At 43.7% G+C, this 25,332-nt stretch overlaps 1 protein-coding gene across 5 annotated transcripts in view; it reads right to left on the bottom strand.

The window, feature by feature from the left end:
- The window catches only part of AUTS2 (activator of transcription and developmental regulator AUTS2), a 761,884-nt gene that overhangs the window by 557,532 nt on the left and 179,020 nt on the right, over positions 1–25,332 (bottom strand). For all 5 annotated transcript variants that reach the window (XM_080562699.1, XM_080562702.1, XM_080562701.1 and 2 more), the window contains exon 2: positions 6,488–6,697. In XM_080562699.1, coding sequence (XP_080418825.1) covers positions 6,488–6,697 — 210 coding nt within the window. The remainder of the gene's footprint in view (positions 1–6,487; positions 6,698–25,332) is intronic.

The following is a 25,332-nucleotide window of genomic DNA, read 5'->3' as shown; positions in this document are numbered from 1 at the left end:
AGGGATAACATCCTTAGTAATCAATTTGACTCACGATTACAATTTCAAACACAAGCTCGTACCCAGATGAAGGAAGCGCACTTTACATAGCAATATATACAGAACAATAACATTGCCAGATGGTATAATACTGAACAGAATTAATTTCACACATGATGTTTTCAAGGTGTTAAAATATGTCACAGCTTCTGCTAATAAAATATCTTCCTCTTCCCTCCTCCTTTTAAGAAAACGCTCCTCTCCCCCCAGCCTGCATTTTACATTATATGTGTTTTCAATTCTGATAAGGGCAGCTGATTGCTTGCAAACCTAATTACAGTCAAATGAAAGTCTTCCAGAACCATCATTAGCAATTAGGACCTGCTGGATTTGCAGTGTATCATTTAGAGAGGTGTAATTCAATAGCTTATTGAAAAATTGCAGGTGAAACTGGTGATTATAGGGGGGGCAATGCCTGTGACACGTCACTGCAGGCAGATCTTCAGTGAAGTGGCAGTTCCTCGGAGCGGCTGATCAATGAGCGCAGGTGTTTGCTTCGGCGTGCCACGAAGCACGGCTCATCACACCGCTCAGGAGATGTTAGCGGCATCCTGTCATCCCTCGCTCAGTCTTGTGAGCAGCTCTGGATCTCACGTCACGTGTGTGCGCTTTTTCAAGGAATCTATGGGGCCTCTTCAGGAGCTTCACTAAACCTGGGGGGAGGCGCAGTGCAGAACAGGCTCACAAAGCAAGACAATTTGAGTCCTTTCTCCAGAGGCCAACAACCCTTTCTGCACTCACTGAGCTCACTTCTATTTTATCAGGGCCCAGAAGTTGTTTGGACGCCTTCGAGCAGCTGGATGCCTTCACAGATGATGTGCTGGATACAGCGACTGCAGGTTAAGTGCAGCTGGAGATTTGTGTGGCCTCTGAGCAGAAGCAAGTAGCAGCTGAGAATCACAAAACGCTTGTACTTCAGGCACTCTTTGAACTGACAGCAGTTTCCGAGGGGGAAACTGAGCAGCAGTCGAGCTGTGGCCCACACGTCCTCTCACACGCAGACACCCACATACCTAGCACAGGTGAAGCAAAGCATGATGTCCCTGCAAGGGTGACAGAGCTGCAGGCTGGTAGGGAGCACTCAGCTTGATCCCAGCACAACGATGGGCTGGGTAATACTGAGCCAGCAGACATGGGCAGAGTCACCTCACCCAACAGGCACCTCTCTGGGCACATTTTCCATAAAACCCCTCTGAAACCCCATGCTGCTCAGCCTGGGCTCAAGCACAGCTCTGCTGTGCCCACACCTCACCCACCCCCCACCAACGCTCTTCCTCTTCCATCCTACAACACCTTTGCTGCTCTCAACAGCTCTACAAGTTTCCCTTCATCACAGGAGCACCTCCTCCCACATCATTTCATCCACTCACACCGCCTATGCAACTCCAAAGCACGGTTACCAGAACATTGCCCTTTCTATAATTTGATTGTTTCCATAATTTCATAGTTAAATTTTCAAATGAAATGCCTTTAATAAGGTAGATTGGCAAATCCAAATCAACGTTGCCCTTGAATGACACGAAACCAACGCTCTGCAGACAAAGTGTCATTAGAACAGCACTCCTGCAAAACCCTGTGGCTTGTGACATTTGCTTTGGGTTTCTTCAACCTTTTGGCAACACTTGCACATATCAAACCATGCTGTGTAGGTTGCAACACAAACAGCAAACCTAGTAATTTCAAAGTGGCTGTGCTGGTGCTTGAAATAAAAAATACCACTCTTCACAAACAAGATGGAATTAAACATCATCTCAGTTTCCACTCCTGCACGGCAGTGCTGCTGCTGACCTTATGCCGAGCTGACACCAGTCCTTGGGTGTGCACCCCATGCCCTGCACATCAGTAGCACTGTTTTCTTCAGCTCCAACCAGCCCAAATGCATGCAGCCCAGCTTGCAAACCCCTCTGCTGTCCTACCCAAGTTCTTTCCTGATCTTCAGCAGTTTTAGTCACTTAAATCCACTGACTGCTGGCAAAGTAACCCCAAATCACAGCAGCTGTGTAAACGGAGACTCAAGCTTTTGTCACTCATTCAGGGTGCGTGCATGTTTTATATGGTATTTCCAAGGTATCTGACCTCGAACTGTACCAATGTATGTGCGTTTTTTCCCTTGCTGCTGCACAAAGCTGCAAGTTGGGAGTCAAAAGAAATTAAACAGTTCTACATGGTTGCCTGTAATACTTGTAGCTGCTATTTCACTCCCAAAGCCCACCCACAATTTCATTTTCAATTAGCAGCTCTTAGAAAAGCAGTAATGAAAGCAGTTGCTAAAGAGCACTCAGATGTCATTGAGAGACTGCAAACCCAAACTGTAAATAGCACATTGTAAATCGCTTGTCACCACAGTCAGCTCTCCCTGGAATCGCGCTGCCGGTGACAATCAAACCCATCTGCTCAGCTCCCGACCAGTGTCGCCACAAACCACACCGCTCACACCCACCTCCTGCTTCGCGCTCATTACCTGTCATGTACAGGCTTGTCTAAGGACGTGCAAAAGCCATTCCTGACCACACGCGTGATTAGATGCGGCTCATGCAACGCCCGTTTCACCCTCGGCACCAGGGGTTCGCTGCACTACTGAAGCGCACGGGCACCAGAGGACAAGTGTGCTGCAACTAAATCCGGAACAATTAGCGACACTATGTTTGCAGGCAGCGGTGACGGGAGGAGAGCGGCCATCCAGATCAGCCATCAAGCCTCAGCAGTCTCAAACTTCAGATGTATAGATTGAGGGCCAGACTGCTAAAGGCATCTTGGATTTGATTCTGAGAAGGAAAAGCTTCAATACTTCCCTCCCTCCCTCCCCTTTAATTGATTCACGTAATGGACTACGAGGTTAAAGCTAATGCACAGTTCATAACGCTTGTAGTTGATGACTGTCAGATTCAGAAATGTACGGGTTTTCTTCTGCTGTTCTTCCCATCTTCCCTTATCTCATTAAAATTTACCTCCTAAATCATCATCATCATCTCCCCATCACCACTTTTCCTGCCTTTACTCATTTTCTGCCCCTTCCCACCAGTCTGTCTCCTTCCTTGCGCTCACACCATGTCTGGGATCGGGACTCGACTCTCCGCAAGTGGTTTGGGATTCCACCGGTTAGGATAGAGCCTCGCAGCATTGGTCTCCTATGTAAAGCTAGTACATAAGCCAGCTAACGCACCACGGGCCCTGCACACTGATCACTGATGTACAAGCACAGGCCAAAGACAATCCTCTTCCACAACAAGGTATATGAATCTCCCAGCAGAGGCGATAAAAAAAAAAGGCAACAGAGGAAATGGCAGAAGCAGCAAAAGTCAGCATCTTCTCTTCTTTCTAAAACACGTACCCACCAAATAAAGAAAACTCAACCCTCCCTCCCGCTGTCAAAACACTCATCTCACCTGCTGCAACCACATTCGGTGTTTCCAAGCACAGCCCATTCTGCTCCAACCTTGAGGAACACCACCGCAATAAAAACCATTAAAATTTTGTGTCACCCTTTTTCTATTTTAACAATGTTCACTTCAGTGTTTCCACGTGATTTTTTTTAAAAGAAAATACATAATAACACACCATCTACCAATTAATGTAAAGGAAATTAAATTGAAAATGCTGGAGAAATATTCTGATGAGTCTTATGTTTGCTTAACACTAACTAAACTTTCCTTGAGGCATTCAATAAGTACATTTATAAAAGCTCACAAAACAGAGTTCAAAAGTCTTCTTGCTAGTAAAATATGAGCCTTAATTAACCTATAGTTTCACATTTTCTGGATTTCAATAAACCTGTAGGCATTTCAGCATAGCTGGATAAATACCTGCATGAATACTGCAAGGGTTTTCTCTGAAAACTAATTAGCAGTCCTTCCAATAGCCGACTTCAGCTAAATCTGTTTGATGAGGGAGCTTCATACTCTAAATCCTGCATCTGAGAGTTACTGCCAGCAGATAACAGATTTCACAGAAAGGCGTATCAGACAGGACTGTTAACTACTGGTAGAACGACAAACAAGATCTCCAGGTATAAAACGTTCCCCAAGAGGGACAGACCACAGCCCAGGCTGCGTGCCACCACAGGAATGCAAGTGACGGCACTGAGATTACATCCTGCTACCCAAGCATAATGCTCACATGTGACAATGCAGGATTTCTCTGGGGACGATGGAAGCAAGATACATTGCTTACATCTAAAATACAGAGCCTTATTATGGCAAAGTTCCCATATATAGCCAGAAGCTTACTAAATTTAGATTGGCTTTAGACCTTCCTACTTTGCCAAGCACAAAACAGCAGAGGGTCCTGTTCTTGACTCGTTCTCATCTGACAACCTTGACAAGCAACTTTACTTCCAAGCAAGAACATGGCTGAGAGTCATTCTCAGAGGAAAGATGTTACATTATCAGAGGAAATAAATCATTCTCAGAACTCATCATTCTCCTCCTCTTTTCAGGGTCTCTGCCAGTTGTCTTTAAAGAAAAGACAGAAAATACTTACCATAAATATATATAAAGGTTGTGGGTGTGTCTTTTCAAATAAGCTTTATAGTCTTTTCCATGACATCTTTTTTTCCCTGAGTCTAAGTGCCAAAGCCATTTGGATTTGTCAGCACCTAAACTGTTTGTGAGACTAAAATGTTCTTATCTAAGGAGCTGTACCCCTACCAAACGTATTAAGTTTATATTGAACAAGATATTTTATTTCCTCTCAGCCTTATCCCTCAGGAATTAAGCAGAGTACTCAGATTTATCAGCTAAAAGGAAAACCATTTTCCATGACATTTGTCAACTCAATACCTTCCAAGCCAGTGTATATTTATTCTTAAAAACATAACCTCACAAATAACCTCCATCAGCAGCTTGGCTGATTCCTTCATTGCTTAAGTACCAGGCAGAAAGGTTTCACCTGACAGTAGGCTATGCCAGGGGAATCAAATAGTGCAAAAAGTCAGCTTTTCCGAAGGCCAGTTCCTACTGCACAAAGCAGATATATTTACCATTTGACATACTGAAAAGGAACAGAGTGAAGAATGCATAGGTGAACACAGAAAACAGTCAAGGGAACAGAGCAACCTTCAATAACTACCTATAGCCATTGCATCAAATCTCTACAACAGTTTCCCAACATCCCTTAGAAATACAAACTAAAAATAAATTAAAATTAACAGAAATATCTTTAACAGGATTGGGAGCATAGAATAGGCATTTTACAATTCGCTTGCACAGCTGAAATTTGCTATAATCTGTTTTAGTTTATATGCACAATATGCTCAAAAAATATGAAAAACCTTTTACCAGCTTCTGTGACTGATTATCAAAGTTGAACTTAAGTCAACGAAGTCATCCTTCTCAAAGTTTTTTCCATTTCCTTGCTCTCACACAAAGAGAAGCAGTAAATTCTCACTATTGTCTATAAATTTCTCTGCAAAGTAATGTTTGGCTTTCTCCTACCAAAGATGAAGACTCATTCAAAGAGTATCAACTATCTCCATTAAATGCATAAATTTTGGATGAAGACCCATTGATATCATTCAAATTTAGGCCAAAGATGGCCTCTTTATTGTTACTTTAGACTTCAGTTTTGCAGAGAATGAGCCAAATGACCATACGGGAACACGCTATACTTAAAATGCCCAAGCTCTAATTTAGTCTTCTGTATATAACTAATACACAAGAGACATCAATATTTACTCATCAAAAAAGCAAAACATGACAATTATTCTCAGAGGAATTAAATTTGCCACGTTTTTCTTTTCTTTTTTTTTTTTTTTTAAGAGCACAAGAAACACAACGCTGACCAGTCCTGAATAAGAGACCAAAATTTCCAGCATCAAGCTTTGTAATAGTGGATGTTACGTGCCCACTTGTCACATATACACCTCAGCTGTAGCTGTAAGATATCGCCAGTGTTGGGAAGGTAGGAAGTTCTTGCTTACAGGTGGGTGATTAGTAACCCAAAATAGCTCACACTGGTACCACTGACATCCTACTAATGAGCTCCTTGCACCTGTAATCAGCCTTAGAGTTTTGTCTTAATTAACAGCTGCCCGTCTCACAATTCTTTCACCTTGCCCTTGATGTTCAGAGAGGGTCGTATCCTTCTGTGTGTATAGACTAAAGACAAGAAGGCGTGTTTATAGCACAGAGTTGCCACAGCAATGTAGCGCACACACCACATTTGTTTGCCCTGACAGTCTCGCAGCCAGCCTATGTGGAGCCCTTTCCAACCTTTGGGCATTCATTAATCAGCTCAGCTCTAGCATCAACAAGCCGCTTTCTTTCCCGCTTGGTTAATCACTTCTTGTACCAGGAGTTAGCACAATGTGGCACCTGAGAGCCAAACAGTACAACAACTTCAAAGAGGTCAAAACAAACCAGCGATCCCACAAAACGAGAAATCTGCTTCTACATACCATGGGCCAACAGCCAAAGCCCTCCCTCCCCGCAACAGATAACTTCTCTCCCACCTGTCTGAGGCCCTTCGGTAATTTCTTCCTTTTCCCAAGGTGCTGACAAAGATTACGATCATTTTCTCGGTCAGAGTTGTACTGGTGGTGGTGAAGTCTGTTCTTTTTTGGCAGGTACGACAACCCATTGGTAAGTGCTTCCCGTTTCTTCTTGGCTAGAGGATTCTGTCGCTTCTCCACACGTTCCTGAGGCTTCAGAGCTACGTCCTTCTGCAGAGGGAGGGAACAGGGGAAGGAAGAGAAGAAAAACACAGTGATTAAGATATGGCTCACATCTGGTCCGCATCTTTACGCAGCAGCTCGAGGCAGCAATTTCCAGGTGACTATCTAAGCACTCTCAAGGCACTGCAACAGCCACAAGAAAAAGAAAAAAAAAAGTCTTCACTGGTGCCCAGGTAATCAAAAGATAGCCAAACACTAAATAAGATCTGTAAGATTAAGTGAGTGCACAGATGTGTAACTCCTTTAGATTTCATACCATGAACCTCATAATTCTCAGGCATCTCATGTATCAAGTCAGCTTGCATTTAGAAGACAGCATATGTTTATAATGTTTGAATTAACAATTGCCTTTGATTTAAACAAGCCTTGGCCTTTCACATTTCTTTTTACTTATTTCTTGTATTTGACAGGACATGGCAAGAGCTGACCTAAAGCCCATTAGAGCCAATGAATCTCAATTGACTTCTGTGGACTTCTCCTCAAGCCTGAACTAAGTAGAAGACTTCCAAATCTCAGGGAAAAAAAACCCTCATGTTTGTATTTGAAAACTTTGTAACTGACCTCTCTTTCAACTCCAGAATCAGTCAGTCTATAAAGAGCACTCAAGTCAAAAGCACAAGTTTTGTCACTTAGCCTACAGTTACTGTATTTTCTTACTGACACCCTGCAACACTGAATTCTTTTGTTGTTGTTTTAAATAAATGTTACTTGAAAACAAGTTTTCCAATAACACAAAATCAATGGCAGAGGAAAACAGAAGAATTGGAGGCTGACGGGTCCTTGGGAGAGAAGAATTAGAAGGTACTGGAAAGGTGGAAGTTACAACACAAACTGGGCACTTAATGAATACAATCTGCTGAATCCCATCTACTCCAAGGACTTCAACAATACTACAGTATTCCTACTTAATGACATATTGTTTAAATAGCCTAATACTCTAAGTATTCTCTACTAATGTGCCTGGCAGCTTTGACTAAAACTCTCCATATCCTACCATAAAGTACGGTGGGATCTTATAAGCCTCCATGCTTCTGTTTATTGTCACTTCGTATTGTACCTGAGAGCAGGACAAGCTGGGAGAGAGAAATTGGTCGACTGGTCCCTGTGTCACATTGAGACTCAGGTTCAGGAGAATATAATTCAAATTATGCCTCATTTCAATGCAAAAAACATGGCTAAGAGCAAAAATCAGTTTGGCTTTAATTAAAGAATGCTCCCCAAATGCACAAGAGCTTCACAAAATTCATAACTAAAACCAGTGAGATGATTAATTAAACTGAAGACAGTCAATGTTCAAATTTGATAGTAGATAAAAAGAATAATTTTACAAGCATTAACGGGAGTAAGGAACAGAAGCTGTAAGACTCTCATTCTAACTTTTCTTTGCCCAAAACACCATGGGAAATATCCTAAGCTTTTCTTCACAGTGTTATTCATAACAGAAGAATCAGGAGCCTTATCCAAGTTCATAAAAAGATCTCTAGTATCCGTAGGTATAAAGCAGGATCAGTACTTCCAGAATGCCACGTCTCTTCTCTGGTTGCTCCAGCTATTAAAAAGGAATCAGCACTAGCACTGGTCTTCATCACGTGCTCTGAGACCTACTTGCAAAAAGCACTGCGCACAGGGCAGGAGATCCTGCCGCACAAGCCCAAGGCAAAGTAACAACAGAAGAATGACTTTTTGGAGCACTCCTCCTGTCTCCCTTCCCAGAAAGGTTTTAGATTTACATACACGCCCTCCATGCATGAAGGCAAGTTCTCACACCCTGCAGTACTGATTTCTCCAGCTCTTCATCAAAAGAGCAGCAACAGCAGCTACGTGGAGCCGCTGACCTCCGGCACACCTGGCGTAAAGCACCTCACCCAGATGGTGCTCAGCCCCGTCCTGCTGTGAGGTGACATGAATCATAGAATCACAGAATCATTAAGGTTGGAAAAAGCCTCCAAGATCATCTGGTCCAACTATCCCCCCCACCACCAGTACCAACCACTAAACCACGTCCCTAAAAAAAGTGAGGGATGCTGCCCTTCCCACACAGCAACTTCCAGGCAGAAAAAAGCACCGGAATTATATCTTGTCCAGTGCCCCACATTGAAACAAGGAGGTATTTCATCAGAGAACAGATACACGCCTTAAGATAATTATTACTGCGCTGCTACGATTATTTTCTTCAGATCAGTATCAAAAAATCCAGTGCTTTATGAATAGCACATTATACCAGCACAGGACTTCTGTTCAAACATAGCTCATATTTCAAGACAGAAATGCTATTAAGAGGATTCACTTTAAATGTGAAAGGTTGAAGGAGTTAAAAAAAAAAACTTTCTGGGAAAAAAAAAAAATATATATATATATATATTCCCTGTAATGATTAAATAGCTTTTGTGGGATTTTTTTTTTTTTTCCTGCAGCTAGGGATCTAAATGAAACAGTGGCAGGTTTCCAGAAGCTTATAAAACGTCTAACGGGGATAACACTGCCATCAAGAAATTACTAGCTCCCATTAGCTTTACAAAGGGTGCAGGATAGGTCAAACTTTGCAGAAGACTATAGGCATATCCAGGATAACCTTCTCCATAAGACTCCCATGTTGTAGCCAACCCCACCAATAATTTCATAAAGTTTCATGATAGTTCACATAAACCTAAAGCAAAGTTTGGCTCACTTAAGAATTGGGATGAGCAAATCAGCATATATACCTGCCTGCAACAAAGAGCAACACCAACATCACAAAGCCTTCCGCAATCTCTATGAAAAATGCACCTTCCAAGTCAGAAGGAACAACTTGCAGAAATCTCCAGAAAGTAAGATGCCTGCTCCGCTCATGGCCAAAGGGAAGAAAGGGAGCTCCGTAAATACAAAGCTCGCCATTCTGATCCTGAAAACTGGCTGTAAGTACTTTGGTGGATGGCTTTACTATGAAATTTAGACAGAGACTGGTGTTTAGACAACCAAGTTCCTCCAGAACTGCCAGCTGCTTTTCACCAGCTGACATTGCTGCAGAGAAAATTACAGGGTCAAAACCTTGTATTATTGAATTGTAAGGTAGAGCCTCTCATTGCGTGCAACAGATACACGATTTAGTGCCTAAAAAAAAGTACTATATAGATATATTTTTTTCCCCCCCCAGTTCTTCAGCTGGAGACTGGACCGCAACAGAATAAAAGCTTAGAGACAGGTGGATAGGACACACTGGAACAAGCCTGAATAGCACTTGGGCTGATCCCCATGCCTGAAGGCACAAACCGCCCGTGGCTGTTCCAGCGTGCACGGAGGCTGTGGAGGACGAGGATGGGGAGGCCACGGAAGATGGGCACAGCTGGAGAATGAGGACAGGGAGGCCACGGAGGGCAGGCACAGTTGGTTCTGCCCTCTCGGAGGCAGGTTCAGCAGAGGCGGTGCTTGGCTGGGAGGGCGGCCCTGCATAAATCACTTCCCCACTTTCTGCCCTTTCTCCCTCATCCAATTTTTATCTTTCTGTTGTTTAGACAGGACAATAGCTGTACCATGCCGTGTGCTAGTACATTAGCCAGCACAATCTTAATTACGGACTTCAGGCATCATCATGATTAGAGTAATAAGCTGTAATTACTCTAAGGTGACAGGACTGCACAGACCTTATCTACATAGATAAGGAGATGTAGTAATATTTCATGTCGAGACGTATTTCTCAGCAGCTACCCACGGAGCTGATTCAAGCTAAGCAGCATGCCCTGTGAACGGCACATTCCAACTTTAATGTAGGTTTTCCTCCTCTTCTACCAGCACACAAACCCACACGTTATTAAATAAATCATACAAACATATTAGGCATGGTTTAAAACCATCTTACTCAGAGATATCTTTCATCAACAAAGTGCCTTAAGTGTATCAAGAAGGTGACTTAAATGTATAAATATGTAATTACATACAATTCCATAAAAAAGTGCATTAATATTTATGAGTGTACCATATAATCAAAAAAAATCCATTTGTTTTCTTTCTATTGGGCACATTAATCAGCCCGATGCCGCTGTACGTGCCGCAGCGGAGAGCCGCCCGTGCTGAACGGGCTCCTGCCGCGACGTCGGCGAGCAGGAGCGCTGCCGAAGCCTGGTGGGGTGGCACCGCAATCATCTCAGCCCCAATTAATATTAACAATTCCAATCCAAGCCCTGCATTCGGTGCAGGGAGGAGAAGCAGCCTCCTTGGGTACATCAGATAATTTCCAGAGGTAGGAGGCTTGAAGGACACGCTGCATTCTCATCAACTGTTAAGCTTTCAGGCAGCTATGCCTTATTTATTTCAGGAGAGTCCATCTTCCTCCTGTGTACATGACAGCTTATTAATTACACACCAGATCCTCAGTGGCAGCTGAGCAGTGCTTCCCTCCACTTCATGGGGACACCCTTCGCTCCCACAAATCTCACCAAGAGCCAGCCCAGTGCGAGCTGCCCTCTCCTCCTGACCCCTTTCCTCTGATGAATACTTAAAAATAAATAAATAAAAAATACATGTGGACACCAGAAGCCCCGTTCCACCCCTCGTTGGAGCATTTTTCCATAGGAATGCTTGATCAAGTGTAACGCTGTGAATGCACTGTGTAGCAAACACCCCGCAGGCGCTTATCTGGGTGAAAATTTCAGGCACTGCTCGGGGATTTCAAGCCTCAGCCATCCTAAGTCATCGCTACGGACTGCCTGTCTGATCCCAGTGGTGCAAGAACTTACTTTCCAAATTCACACTGAACATGAAACCAGGTATTAATTTATATTTTTTTTTCCTAGAAGTCGATTGCTGTGCAGGGCTAGTATAATAAGTAATAACTGCATCAGGCTACAACCATCTTCCAATTATTTGTTCCCCAGGTTCTTGCTAGTCCACAACAGCTTTGTGCCTGAGCCTAACAGTTTATGCTTGACTCCAGTAATAAAGTTAGGTACAATGAAAGAAGAGACCTCTTTTAAACACCCAAATTATTATACGGTCATGAAATGCCAACGTTCACTTAAATACAAGTAGTTAGGAAAGACACCTTGAGCCTATCAGTCTGCCCCTGTGCACTATTCAGACCCTACAAGCCTGACATCAAGCACCCTCAGCAACTCAGAAGGCGCCTCGTCCAACAGCAGAAGGAACCAGCGCACAGAACCAAAGCAGCACCTCCATATTCGCTGAGACAACTTGGTACAAAAGTTTAGCTTGCAAGCAGTGAAGAGGGCTAGGCCCGCAGCTGAGCAAAGTCCCGCGGCTCGGCTCACAGCGGTACCGCCGGCTGCTGACAGCAGCACGCAAGCAGCTGCACAACCTGAGCCACCAAAACCCTCGGAAATGGGAAACGAAGCCAGGCGGAGGGCTACCAAACCTGCCCGCAGATCTTGGCGGTCCTCACCAACTCATACAGTGCTTTCTATTACATTTGGGGAGGATTTTTAAAGCTGATAGATGGAAATGCCTTAAAGACTTCAATGCCCCCCTCTCTAACTTTGTATTTCATTATTTTACTTCTGGCAGCAACAAGACAGAGAGGTCTGAAAACAAGGCAATAACTGGTCCCTGCAATCTTTCAAAATAAGAAAATAAAACAAGGTGTTTATAACAGTCATTCATTTCCCTCCAGATAAGACAGCTAAACACACTGTGCCTTCTTCCAAATGCACAAATAGTTCCTCAAAAGCATTCATATGGGGGGAAATAAATTACAAAAACTCTTAAAACACCACCAGGGAGAAATGGAGGCAGGTATCAAGTATTGTGCAAAAGAGAAACGGACTCTCAAAGAGTGGAAACTATGGTATTTTAGGACATGTGGGATCAGTGAAGAGAGCCACGACGTCAACCCCTCTGGGCAGAGCAGCCCGTTCACTAATCCCAGCAATTTCGTCACGTTGCTAGACCTCTGCAGAAAGGTTTCATCTTGTTTTGTTTGTTTGCTTTGTTTTCATGATATTACAATCCATCGCCTCCTGCATCTCTCAAATCTGAAAACAAAGTGGTTCAACGCTGTGCAAAAAAAAAGGTTGTGCAACAGACGGAAGATGAAATGCTGCACCAGGCTGCAGGACCGTACGTGGTGATTACAGATGAAGGCAAAACAATAGAAAAGCAAGTTGCTGTCTGCTTGAGATATGTTTTATAAAAGAGCTTCTGTAGCAAAGAGATTGCTTTGATTCGCCATCCCAAAATCATTTGTTAACAATATCATTGATAAACAGAAGGTTCCTTTTCAGGTGCTGCTGATTTAAGTTACACACAAAAAGGCTACATTAAAGCAACGTTATTGAGGTTACCAAGTCAAGGACTTGGAAGTTATGAAAGGCCAGGATTAAGGCTGCAACCACCACCTTAATTCAGCCCTCTCGTATGTATGCGGTACGATACAATCTTTAATTACATGACCGAGTGCTATTATTTCCCCGTGCAGAATGGAAGGTGTTCAGTTAATGAGCAGCCACTCAGGATTTTGTTTTCGCCTTTATGTCCAACATGTGGATCTAAAACTTGTTTACACACACTCCATTCAAACCCTCCTCTGAATGCACGGTTATTAATTTCCTCAAGGCCTTTCTATACAGCCCCTTATTGCAGTGTCAGATGCTCAACAAATATTACTGATTTATTTTATAGCCCTTTAGCCAGATGAAGGTATTGCACTATTGCCATTTTATAGGTGGAACCCACGGCCCCTACAAGTCCAGGTCAAAAATGTCTGCTAATTTTAAGCATCCATTAGGAAGCACCTCAGATTTGATTTTTCAAAGAACTTAGCTCTACAGAGCACTTTATCTAATGAAACACAGCTTTCATTGATTTCAGCAGCTACTGGGAGTGCTGAGCACTCCTGCAAATCAGGCTTTAGGAAGGACACAGATAAAGACTGTTTCTAACATACATTGTTTGATGGCCACCCTCAATGGCACATACTAGATATGAAACTGGATGCAGAGGTAAAACTGGCTTCTAATTACTTTCAAGTCACTTAAGCAAGAGGAAATCCTCCTGCAATCCTCACTGTGCACCCTCCAGCTCTGGCAGCAGGTGGGAAAGGGCACGACCCAACTGCACCATCTGGGTGCATTTCCAGTGCAAACCTCACTGAGTAAACAACTTCAGGCTCTTCAGGAAATAAAGTAGGTCATTATATCAGTAACAGCTGCATTGTAATTCATAAAAACACAAGCAACAAACAAAACAAAATGACAAAAGCTTTGAGGAACTTTCAACAGCTCTGCCTGCTTTATAAGCAAAGCGAAACATGGGATCATCCAAAATGTGTTCAGCCCTGGCTATACATTTTCATCTGTGTTCTACCTGGCTTTATTTAAAGACAATAAGGCTGTCAACTCCTTTCTGCTTGGATTTTGAACTACTTTGTGTTGTAGTGGGATAGCAGTCGCTTTTTAGCGCAAACAAACTGTGTCTTACTTCTACTAAGAAACTAGAGCTAACCCGGTAATCTAAAAGAAGTCTTTTACTCAGCAAAACAAACGTCCCTGGTCTTAAGTTCAACCAACTGATCATGCCTTTCTTAAGCGTACAGTGAGTTGCGATCCACCTGCTAGGTTCCTCGGCTGTTTAGAACACTTCATCCTTCAAATCAGATCTAGGTTGTTCTTTTAAAATTAATTACACAATGCATAATATTGTTTCTGTGTCTTACTTGAATAATTTCCCCACATTTAACTAAACCAATCACAGACGTGTGTCTAAGTCTCATTGCATTCCATGGGATCTTAGCAAAATATTTCAGTTTGTTCTTATCTGTTTTGAGACTGCTGAATATGAGCATACACTCAAATTTTTACCCTGACATGATAAAAAGCATGTTTAAAAAGAAAATACTGCAAGGATTTGAGTACAAAAGATTAAAATACACTCCTGCACACCAACTTTTACAACAGCAGAATGTAATTACTCAAGATTTCAACAACAGCACTCAGTGTTACAAAACAGCAACTTCGCTGAAAAGCAAACTGGACAGTTATACGCATTTCTCATGTTATTCACGAAGCCTACAGATACTACACAAAACAAACGTTTAGCTAAAATCAAAGGCTACAATGCCAGCCGCTCAGCCAAAGAGGCCCTATTAAATCAAAGCTAGTAAAAACTGATGTCGTACCTGAAGATAAATGAATATGACTGCAATTGATAGCCATTCATTTAATCCTTTTCAAGCATCCACTGACATCGTATTTTCAGCCTTATTCGCTCCCCCTGCTTCCCCTTCTCATTTTTATCACCCAAAATACTACAGCATACCAGGCTCCAACAGCGGAAAACAGTCATCCAAATAACAAGTCCGTGCAAGCAGAGTTTGGAAAAACCCATTCCTGGAGCCAGCATTGAGAAAGTGCTGAGAAACGCCAGCTTAGATTACAGAGCCAGGAAACTGTTTTTCTTGAGGCAGCCTGGCTTTGTAGAAGGCAAAGTACACACAGCTGATTTTGTTCAGAGTGATTAAGCCAGAAACCTGTGTACTCCTGCCAAAAGAAAGAGATCCCGAAGCTCTCACTCCACCCAGCTTCTGCCTGCCGAGAAGCCCGTATGTTTTTTTCCAGAGATTTTTTTTGTGTCTGACACAAATTGCTAGCAAAGTCCAAGGATGCCTCTTTCCTGCAAATTTGACTAAGTCATCTGTCTCCGTTATACCCGTGCCTGCCTCTTTTGTGTATGAGCCACCTGAAACATCAGCAGGGGCCTCTACAGCAGGGGAGCTGCATCCACCACTGGCACCTGCAATCGCCTCTGCCGTGTTCTGACTCCTCCACAATCTCCCAAACCTTTCAAATCATCTTCAGTAAGTGTCCATCTTCTGCACGCCCACAACTGTGTCACTCCACAACGCATCCAGGGAAGGTGCTGCAGAGATGGTGCTGCAAGCAGGAGCTGTGGCAGGAGTCAGGTCACGGTTCGGAGTGCTTCGAACCCAACGGGAGCGCTACCGGTACCACAGCCTCATCCCCAAACGTGCTTTACATAACTTACATCTCCAAGACCGCTCATGAAGTATCCCCTTGCAGCAAAGGGAAATCTACTCCCTCTGGCCCTGGGCTTTTTCCACAGTGCCCGGCCTTAAATAAATGCGCTTGATACACCCAGCGAGCAGCACAACCACATTCTCAAGGTGTTTATTTGCTTTGAGGAATAAAAAGAAAGAGAAGAGGGGTGTGGAGAGAAAACCTGCCCCTCGAGATGCTCACTTTAAAACTTCACACCAACTAATGAGGGCTTCGCTGCTCCCGCCCTGCTCAACTACATCAGAGATTAGGCACAGAGAAGCATTTACCCAGCTCCCCAAACCAGGGTGCATTTGTTCCCTTTGCTACAGCATACTAGTTGCACTTTTACAGCACTGATTCCACACCTGCATACAGCACCTTTATTCTACATAGCTGAGCTACGCACAGCAATAAAACCTTGATTTGATGCAAAAACGCATCCATCCACAGGCACAGGCTGGGACCGTAACAGTTCTGTGCAGATGCCTGTGCCTGAGTACAAGAGTGAGCTTCAGGTTGTGGCAGGGACAAACATTTTTCTCCTTGGAGAATGTAGTTTTCACAGCAGAAAGAATCCAACTGAGCAGTTATCACGTACCATGCAGAGTAATGTAATCTGGTAATGTAAATAATTTCAGGTTTTCTAAATACCTGAGCAACTCTTCAGTTCTACGGTGAAACTTTGGAATTCTTTTCCCTTTACAAGTCTATTTGCACTTTCTGTTCTGACCTGAAAAGGGAAGAATTTTCATGACTTTCAGCCAATTTCTGCATATGCTGACCCAAATGCACGTCCCATCTTAGAACCAAACTACGCCAAGCTCTTAACCACTCCTTCAGCAAAGAACATGACCCTTTTCCACCTTGTTTATTCCATGCCCCAAAGCATCGGTCCTTTATTTTTGCCCAGCATCCTGCCAGCGTCACTGGGGGGGCTGCTCTGAGCTCACATTTCCCGGCAGTGGTCTTTGGCACGGAGCTGACGGTGGGCTCCCCACTCACCAGGTACACGTGCTCCTTGCCACACAACGCAAACGGCCCTTCCAATGACAGGCACAGACCAGGGCCAAGGAGCTAGTGAGCCAATAAATCTAATGTGTAAAGGGTAGTCCCGTATTGGTAGGGTTAGAATAAATGGACGTGGGCTAAGGCTACTCCCACCCTATTCCTGCACTAGGGCTAAGCGGATGACTTCAGCCTCCACGCTCTCTTCATTAGCACAGCACTCAGCATTCATAAAAAATCGATTATGGTTTTAAATCAGATCACAAGAACCTCTGGATTCCTTGTCTTGAGGAAAGATAACAGAGCACCAAGGAAGTCCTGTGTATTCTAAAGATCTCGGTATGTTTACCAAAACGATTAGTGAAATGCCACAACCACAGAAAGGCATCGTGTCAGGACGCCTCAGAAGAGGTCAGCTTGGCTGCCACACGTTCCTCAAGTCTAGAGCAGAAATCTGATCTCCAAGAGTCCATGCAAAGAAACCACCTTGAGACAACATAGGTAAAACCAGCCTGGAAACAGACTGCCATATATAGGGAGAGAATTGAGATGGAAACATGTTATTTATTTCTGTATCACAAATGAGGCTTTACAGGCACACAGGGAAACCAGCGACACTCCCCTCTGCACATGAAAGCAAGCAGGAGAAAATCTCTTCCTGCCCAGCTCTTTTGACAGACAATACAGAAACGAGCAAAGAAAGGGACAGGATTAGAAGAGCTTCTGATGTAATACACTGGATGATTAACGCTCCAACCTGCAGATTTTGATTTTTTCTTTTTAACCAAAAATCTCCAAGTGATAATGGGTTATAATTATTGAGCTTTTAAAATAAGAATATTTTGAAACAACTCTCTTCTGTCTTGTGGGTCAAGAAGCCGAACTACTTGAAAGCGTGGCTTTTCTCTTTTCCAAGCTCCTGCTGTCTGATATTCCTCTTGATTTTCTTTCTCCCTCCCTTGGAACCACTTAACTCTATTGCTGTTCTTGGCATACAGCATACAACCTCACACAAAAGACTGATGAAGACATTTTAAAATGAAAGGACAGTGATTAGAAAATAAGGAGAGAGAATGAGAGAGAAAAAAAGAAAGTGTGCTGAGATATGACCAGAGGAGCGCATCACTTAAGTTAAGGTGATCTTTGTACCATGCTTCATTAGGAAAAGGATCAGGAACGATGTGCAATTAGAGGAAAAAACAACAGCTCAACTTCCCATCTGCAAAAGAAATCTTCTGCTAGCGTTCAGGTTGAAAAAATAGAAAGGAACAGAAGTTTAAGATATAGAGTAACCTTTCCATTTGCTGGCTTATTCTTCCCTTAGGAAGCAGATAGAGTGAAGATAAATTTGATGATCAAAAAACCGGAGGGATTACATTCTTGTATAGTGCTGATCATTGGCAAATCCCACTCTCTGCAGCTCAGAAGTAAAGCTTAACATAACAGACCAGATTTAGCACTGCCTTGTCCTTCTCACCACTCACAAAGCAGATGCAAGTTGCTCCTATCTGAAGAGTCCTCATTCACAAACGCAGGTGAAGTAAGTACCAGAATTATTTTGTTGTTACTTTAAAAAGGCGTAAACCACCATACCAAGTACACAGAATCAGAGCACTGGAGAACTGCCACACACATTTTCTGTCTTCTCCTCCACTTCTGCTAATGCATCGAATCCTTGCAGCAAAGCACTCGTTTCAGCTTTAGGGCAATGGATGCTCCAAAATCTACCTGGCATCACCCAAAAAGAAAGCATCAGGTGTATTCATCCACTCCTAGGAGTGCAAACACAGTTCTTCCCTTTTATCTTGTATGTAGAATGTATTAAAGGGATACAGAAGATAGTGTGAATATATAAAAAGGAAAAAGCAAGGATGATGATGTTCTTCGGTTTTATTACAGGGCACGGATCCTGTAAAGCTAACTCATACACCAGAGAAAAAGAAAATTTCATTTACAGTTGTGCTGTGGCTGAAAATATGGCATCTTCTGCAAATATTCAACTTTCAGCTTCTTTGTGGGTAGATCTTTTAAACCTGAAGTGTCATTTAATGTTCAGGGCTATTCAGTGACTGGAAAAGCAATTTCTGTCATATTTCTTGTTTATACAGCCCAGAAGCTACAAATTTAACTTGGTAGGGATGCAGTCAGGGGATCCACAGCTCCAAAACAGAGCATCTCAAGTCAAGAGCCTTCCTAATGCCTCCAGCAAACTTGCGAGGAGTTACGAAAACTGTGAATAATGCTGCTTGAGCAATACTTAGATTCAAACCACACTTTATCGTATACCAGGCTGTCTTGACTGAACTTGTAACCATTTCTTCTGCAGAAAGCATCCGAACTGCTGTTTCTCTGTAAAAACTTGCCTGAAGCAGAAAGCAGATAAAGCTCTGCAACGCATCTCTGGAGAGCTACAGAATATGTTGAAGAGAATTAGAACCTTAAGCAGGAATCAGTCTGCACTTGGAAGGAAACCTTTCCTCTTGAAGATTTGTTTTCTAAGCTGCTTGTTGGTGCTGGTATCCAAATCTCTCCTGTCTGATCTTATCACTGCTTGTACCCTATCAGGCACAGGATTAGAGCTGGCCAGACCGACACAGCATGTTATTAATGGGGGTACCGGGGGACGTGTTGAAATTCCTGATCTTCCACTGACTCTCCGTGACCTGAAGCCAGTAAGCACAGCCCCAATCCACAAAGCAGGTATTCAGGGGCCTAAAACTATTTGATTCCCATTGATTGATTTTCCAAAGGAAATAAATGGCTCTGTGAATTTGGGCCTTTGCCTCTCCGTGCACCAGTGCTCACCTGTAAAATGGAAGTAAAACCACATCCTATTTCATCTGTGCCTTGTAATGCTAAATACTTAATGAGGTAAATGCATCGGGCACCATGCACATGCATGAAAAAAAAAACCACAACCACGAGACACTGCAAAGGTGATGCAGGATCACAGAGCACATCTCCCTCTGGTCGGACCTGGATCAAAGCAGCCATTTTCTAGGTGAGGAACAGAAGCGTCCAATTGCTGCGTGCCATAAAACATCTCGGGGTTGCTCTGTTCATCAATTTACTTTGGAAATGGCAGTGAAGTCGATCTCTCATTTCCAAGCCTCTGCTGCCCTTCAACGTGCTCAGGCCGAGCTTCCTCAGGTACGGCCCATGGGACGCCGCAGCCTCCCGTGCCTCAGCCTCCTGCCAGCCTCGTGCCGAGGAGGTCCTTGTCCTTCGGGCACCTCCCTCCTCTACCCAGCCCGTGCGTGCTTAAGAGCAGGCAGGGAAGCCGTGTCTTTCGTCTCTGGAAGAGCAGCACTGCTGTGACAAAACACCAAACTCGCAGGAGAGGTGGTATCATGCCATGCTGTACTTCCCCAAAGCTCAGCCCCGCTGTGTCTGGAGGGACATTTGCCTGCCCAGCACCAAGGGGATGTGCAGATGCTCACAAGGCCACCGCACACACAACACAAGGCATTCAGGTCGTGCTTCGGTGCAGCTCAGCCGCTAGGAAGTCCCAGTGCAAGCAGTGCATACGTCCTCGCATGGATCCAGGCATTGGGAGTGTGGCAGACAACTCCTGTGAGGAACACTGGGAACAGGCCTTAAAAGGAAGAATTTAAGAAAAAGGCCATTTTTTCACTTCTGTAACCTGTGCGCCATTCCCTATTCTATTTTATATCTTGCATACCTAAGGCACTCCTTGTAAAAGAAGTCGAGGACAGAAAACAAATCCAAACCAATGTGCCAACAACACACTTAAACCCGGTAGTTTTATTATGAGGCAAAAATGACCTCAAGAACCTGGACTAAACAAACGCCTGGAGTGAAAAAGATGGAATACATTAAAGGATATAATTATGGCTGGGAAAAGAGGGAAGGAAGGAGGTCACTCAATAGGATGAAAGACGGATTTGAGAAATAGGAAATGAAAGGAGGTGTCAGCTTGAATCAGCCAGGCTGAAAACCACCGCTGATTTTGACTGACGTACCGAGACTTTCCGATTGCAAACTCTCTAATAAGCTGCAAATTCACTTCTATGTTTTTACTTTGATCTTAATGCAAATGTTTTATAATAGACAGATTTAATGATGTTCAGGTGCTTATTGGTTCTATCGGACTTGATACAGGAATCAATCTCCCCCTTTAGAAAGCTCGGGTTAATGGCAAAGTTTATTAAACTGCATGCAGTCATTCAGAAAAGATCAATAGAGACATGATTACAGAGCAACCAGAGGATTAAGCATGAGATTTATCACAAAATTAAACTGAATTAAATGTTCTCTGATAGCACTTGAAATGCTGTCGATACTCTTAACTCATAATCTATGCTTTCTGTGTTTACTTAACAGACATCAGGGATGTCTGACTCAAGAAAATGACTATAATGTAAAAACATAAGCTGCAAAGATTTGCTGAGAGCATTAAACCTCACCTACCTGACCGTTATTTCTTCCTGTTGGAAGAGCAAACGCATTTTGCTTCTTTGCCCATTTCCTATCTAAGGATGAGAAGGATACAGCCACTGATGTACCACCCCTCTGCGACATCCTTCTCAGGACTGTTAGAGGAGGCACAGGACCACACAGCATTTCAGCCAAATATTTTACGGTTTCCACCCACTGCAGTCTTTATCTCATCCAGAATTATTTTTCCCTTCATTTGGAATTATTTTCCCCTCACTTCTTGCATTCCTGATGACTTCGGTAAAACTTATTCCACACCCTGACAAATCCACACCGCAATGGATGAATTTGCCAACCTTCCCGGTTCTCCGCTCCCCCCACCTTAGCCCAGCTACCTCCCTGGGTTCAGAACTCACAGCCCTCCTCAATGAGGCTGGCATAGCCCTGCACAAACTTCTCTGGTGCTCTCCTCCAAAAAAATGCAGCTGCAAGGATCAAAGCCAGGAGGCACCAGCACCACCACACCACTGGCCTTAGGAACAGAAAAAGTCCAGAAGAAAATTCAGGTCAATCGTACAGAGAGATACAGAACCTGCACTCAGACACTGTTCTTCTGGGACATGATCCATCTCTGCAACAGAGGGGGAATTTCCCAAACCCTGCTGCGTCCTGAGATATCAGACTCACACGCAGAGATTATTGCCATCTGCACCATAATCATGTGGTTGGCCTGGTTTTGAAGACCAAAACCTCAACTCACAGCAGGGAAAAAGGGGGAGGAAGGGGAATAGAGGGGGAGAGGGAGCACACAAAGGAACCGATGCAAACTAACAACCAGTCCCCACCTCATCCTCGGTAACTTTTGAATGCTTTCTCCTTCGTGTTTGTGGCTTTCTGAAATGGTCACGACATACAAACTCAGCTGAGGAGCTCCTATGAGAATTAACACTCACATTCAACAAGCAGGCCCCGGGCTGTCAGCTCCCAGGATGCTTCTTCCCTTCCTGTTTTACAGAGAAAGGCAGCATCCCACCATCCTCTCCACCAAAAGCTTAATAAACCTTGGTTATGTTAAAGGAAATGTGGCCATCCGACACCAAATAAACCACCCAAACCAAAAAACACTGAAAAATCCCTCATCGACTATCATGAATTGAATTTTTACAGACTTAGAGAGGCTAAGCTGCTTTCTAAACAGGCTCAGCTATCCCTAGTGTACTTTGCAAAATTCAATCCAGTAATCCAATCCCAGATGCATTATGTGAAATCTTATTTCTCCAAGCTCTAGAAAAGAACAAGCAAAAGGAAGTCTTTAGGAACACTAATTTGCCAATAAATACTGACTGAGCCAATTTTGGTTTAGCTGTTTTTTGGGGAGGGAAAAAAAAAAAAACAAAAACAAAATAAAACAACAAAGCCTGCTGCCAAAGGACTGCATCCCCTCATTAGAACTTCACTTGTGGATAGAAAAGATACCATGGAACACGTACCCTGAAATTAGCCCAGCATGTGCTGCCCCAATAAACAAATCCTCAGAAACTAGATTAGAGTCGTTCCCAATAGGCTTCCGCTGCAGAAATCACTACCAGCTCTGTCCAGAAAAAAAAGAAAATCTCTGTAATATCTAATAAATGGACCAAAACAGCTAAATGAATAGCAGGGCAATAGCACAGCGTGTTCTAGCAGCAACCAACGAAGCTATAGTCAATACGCACAGTGGCTGTTAAATTTTACATCAATACCATCACACAATTAAGTCACTGAACGCCTGAGCAGAGTAGTAAAGTGCTCGGCGCTATGTGAGCTCTGGGACTGCGTGTGCGAGCAAGGGAAGCGGAGATCCACGCGGCCGCTCGCGCAGAGGGGAGCTGTGTGTGTCCACGGACGGCGTTAGCCACGCATGAGCGCTGACCATCGCCCAGCTCCACGACTGACACTAACCCAAAACGGCAGCTGTGCTGCCAGGTGGGCGAGGAGCAGCGTAACAGCGGTACACGGCACCCAAGAGCATCCTTCTGCCCCGACACCCTCCTGCAGGACCCCACTCACCTCTAGCCGAGTGGCTGCTGCTGCCCGGCTGCAGCCCCTGAGCCAGGCAAAGAGAATTTGCTGCCCTCAAAACCAAGGATTCCTATTTCTATGTTCTTCTCGTGTCCCATCCCATAGCCAAGAAATGCTGGACCTGCTTTTTCCCACCTCCTCTGGTCATTAGGGATGCAGACACGGGGCAGTAGGCAGGGGACTGCTTGGGACACAGAGCTTGAGGGGTTTCTGTGGCGCCAAAAAATCTCTTCCCTCGAAAAGCTGTTGCTGTGGGCGCTGTGTTTTATTAATTTAATGGTCAGGATAATAAATTTGTCAGGAATGACAAAGAAATTCCCTAGAAACCGAAGCATTCAAGTGTCATTGAAACTACTTCCATTTAGCACATAGATGAATGCCTTCCACTGACGACTGCAGTGATGGAGCATCCGTCACTGTCGCAGGGAACAGCTCCTCGTACTTCAGTCACACAGGTAGCTTTCACGGCTCTTTTTATACAGATGTAAAGATGATCTTGATGTGAAAGCAGACCAGCAACTGAAAACCCAGCTGATGAACTGACAAATAAACAGCAAGTCATTTCTACAGCCTTCTACTCCTGTTGAGCTGCCCATGCTTGAGTTTTATAATCAAATTCATTGAGATCTTACAACCAAAAGACAGAACAGATTTGTTTTTCTGACTTACTGAAGCTAAGCTACACATGTAAGATGACATATGTATTTATCATAGGGCATGAGCTATCTTTATTTTTTTTTAGTATCTTTGCTTTTGGGGGTACATTTAAGTTTTAAAACGACTACAACAGCATGCTAGAACAGGGAATACATCAGGAAGCACACCAGACTCTGACTTCTAGTTTTCACAGCTAAAAATTCTCAAACATACCCAGAAGGACACGATGGGAGTAGAAAGGACCACTGAAAATGTGGCTGAATGACAGAGATCGGAGAGCTTGCTGTCTCAGGGTAGAAGGTATCAAAAATAAAATTTGGTCCATTGGGGAGGAAAAAAATGGCCAAGAAGGGTCTTTCAAAAAGAGAAATTGAAGCAAGAAGGAATCAGTAGAAGACTGCTTGTACAGAATAAGGCTGCACCTCAAGCAAACTTTTCCTGCAATGCAATACAAAGGAAAAAAAAGGAGATGGCAAGTGGGGCAGACACTCTGCCTGCATACATCCAGGACACGCAAATGCAGTTATTCTAATTTACACCAGCTGAGTTCTAAATAAAGGAACTATTTCTGCACAGAAGAAAATGAAGTGTGGGATGCTAAACTGGAAAGCCCACAGAATATTAGCAGCTGAGGCTAACGATTACGGGGACTACTCACTACAAAGTGGCAGGGCACAGACGGATCACCTAAGGGATGACAAGCAATAACTTCCTCCCAACTAACTGATTGCACTAAGTCCATATGCAGCTCACAGCTTATTAGAAAGAGCTTAGAGCTGTGTGAAACAAGATTATCAGAAATTCTTCCACTGTGGATCTTCACTGTTTAGACCAATATATTTGAAACTCTGGTCTGCCTAATAACATCATAAAATCAGGAAGTTTCCGAGCAAGGCATAATGGTGGCGGAGGAGGACGGGGGGAGGCCCTTCCCAGCGCATTCCCAGCTGAGCACAAGCACACACAGTACCATTTGGAAGGCAACTTTATGTGCTCTTAGTAGTAGATTAATGAATGTAATTACCTAACATTGTGGCTCTGAATGCCACAAAACTGTAATTTATAGCATGCTGTAAAGTTCTAATGTGTTTTTATGTCCATAAGCTGCTTAACCATAATCTAATGCATTTGTACACGAACACCCTCCTAAGTGGCTCTCAGCTAAGCAGCGAGCTCTAGTCCTCCTTGCCTGTGTGCTTCTGCTTTATGTCTTGATAAACCAACCTTTCATGTTGGGCATCTGAGGAGAAGCAGCTGCTAATGATACGAATAATTTCAAGTCCATTGGTAAGAACTTCTTTCTTTACTGGATGAAACGGCTCCTGGCTGCACTACTATCAAAAAAAAAAAAAAAAAAAAAAAAGCACCAGTCTCTTTCAGGGTGGAAACTGAGCAGTGCTGATGTTGCTGGTGAAGGAAAAGGAATGAAACATTGGACCCTTGGAAAGCCAGAACTCACCCTCACTCCTTGCTGCCACCTCGTGGGCTCCCAGGCCCCGTCCATCAGCTGGGCGAGCT

Source organism: Anser brachyrhynchus, assembly GCF_964034855.1.
Source record: "Anser brachyrhynchus genome assembly, chromosome: 20".
Lineage (NCBI taxonomy): Eukaryota > Metazoa > Chordata > Aves > Anseriformes > Anatidae > Anser > Anser brachyrhynchus.
Note: the sequence above shows the minus strand (reverse complement) of the source record. Positions and strands in the feature narration are given on the sequence as shown.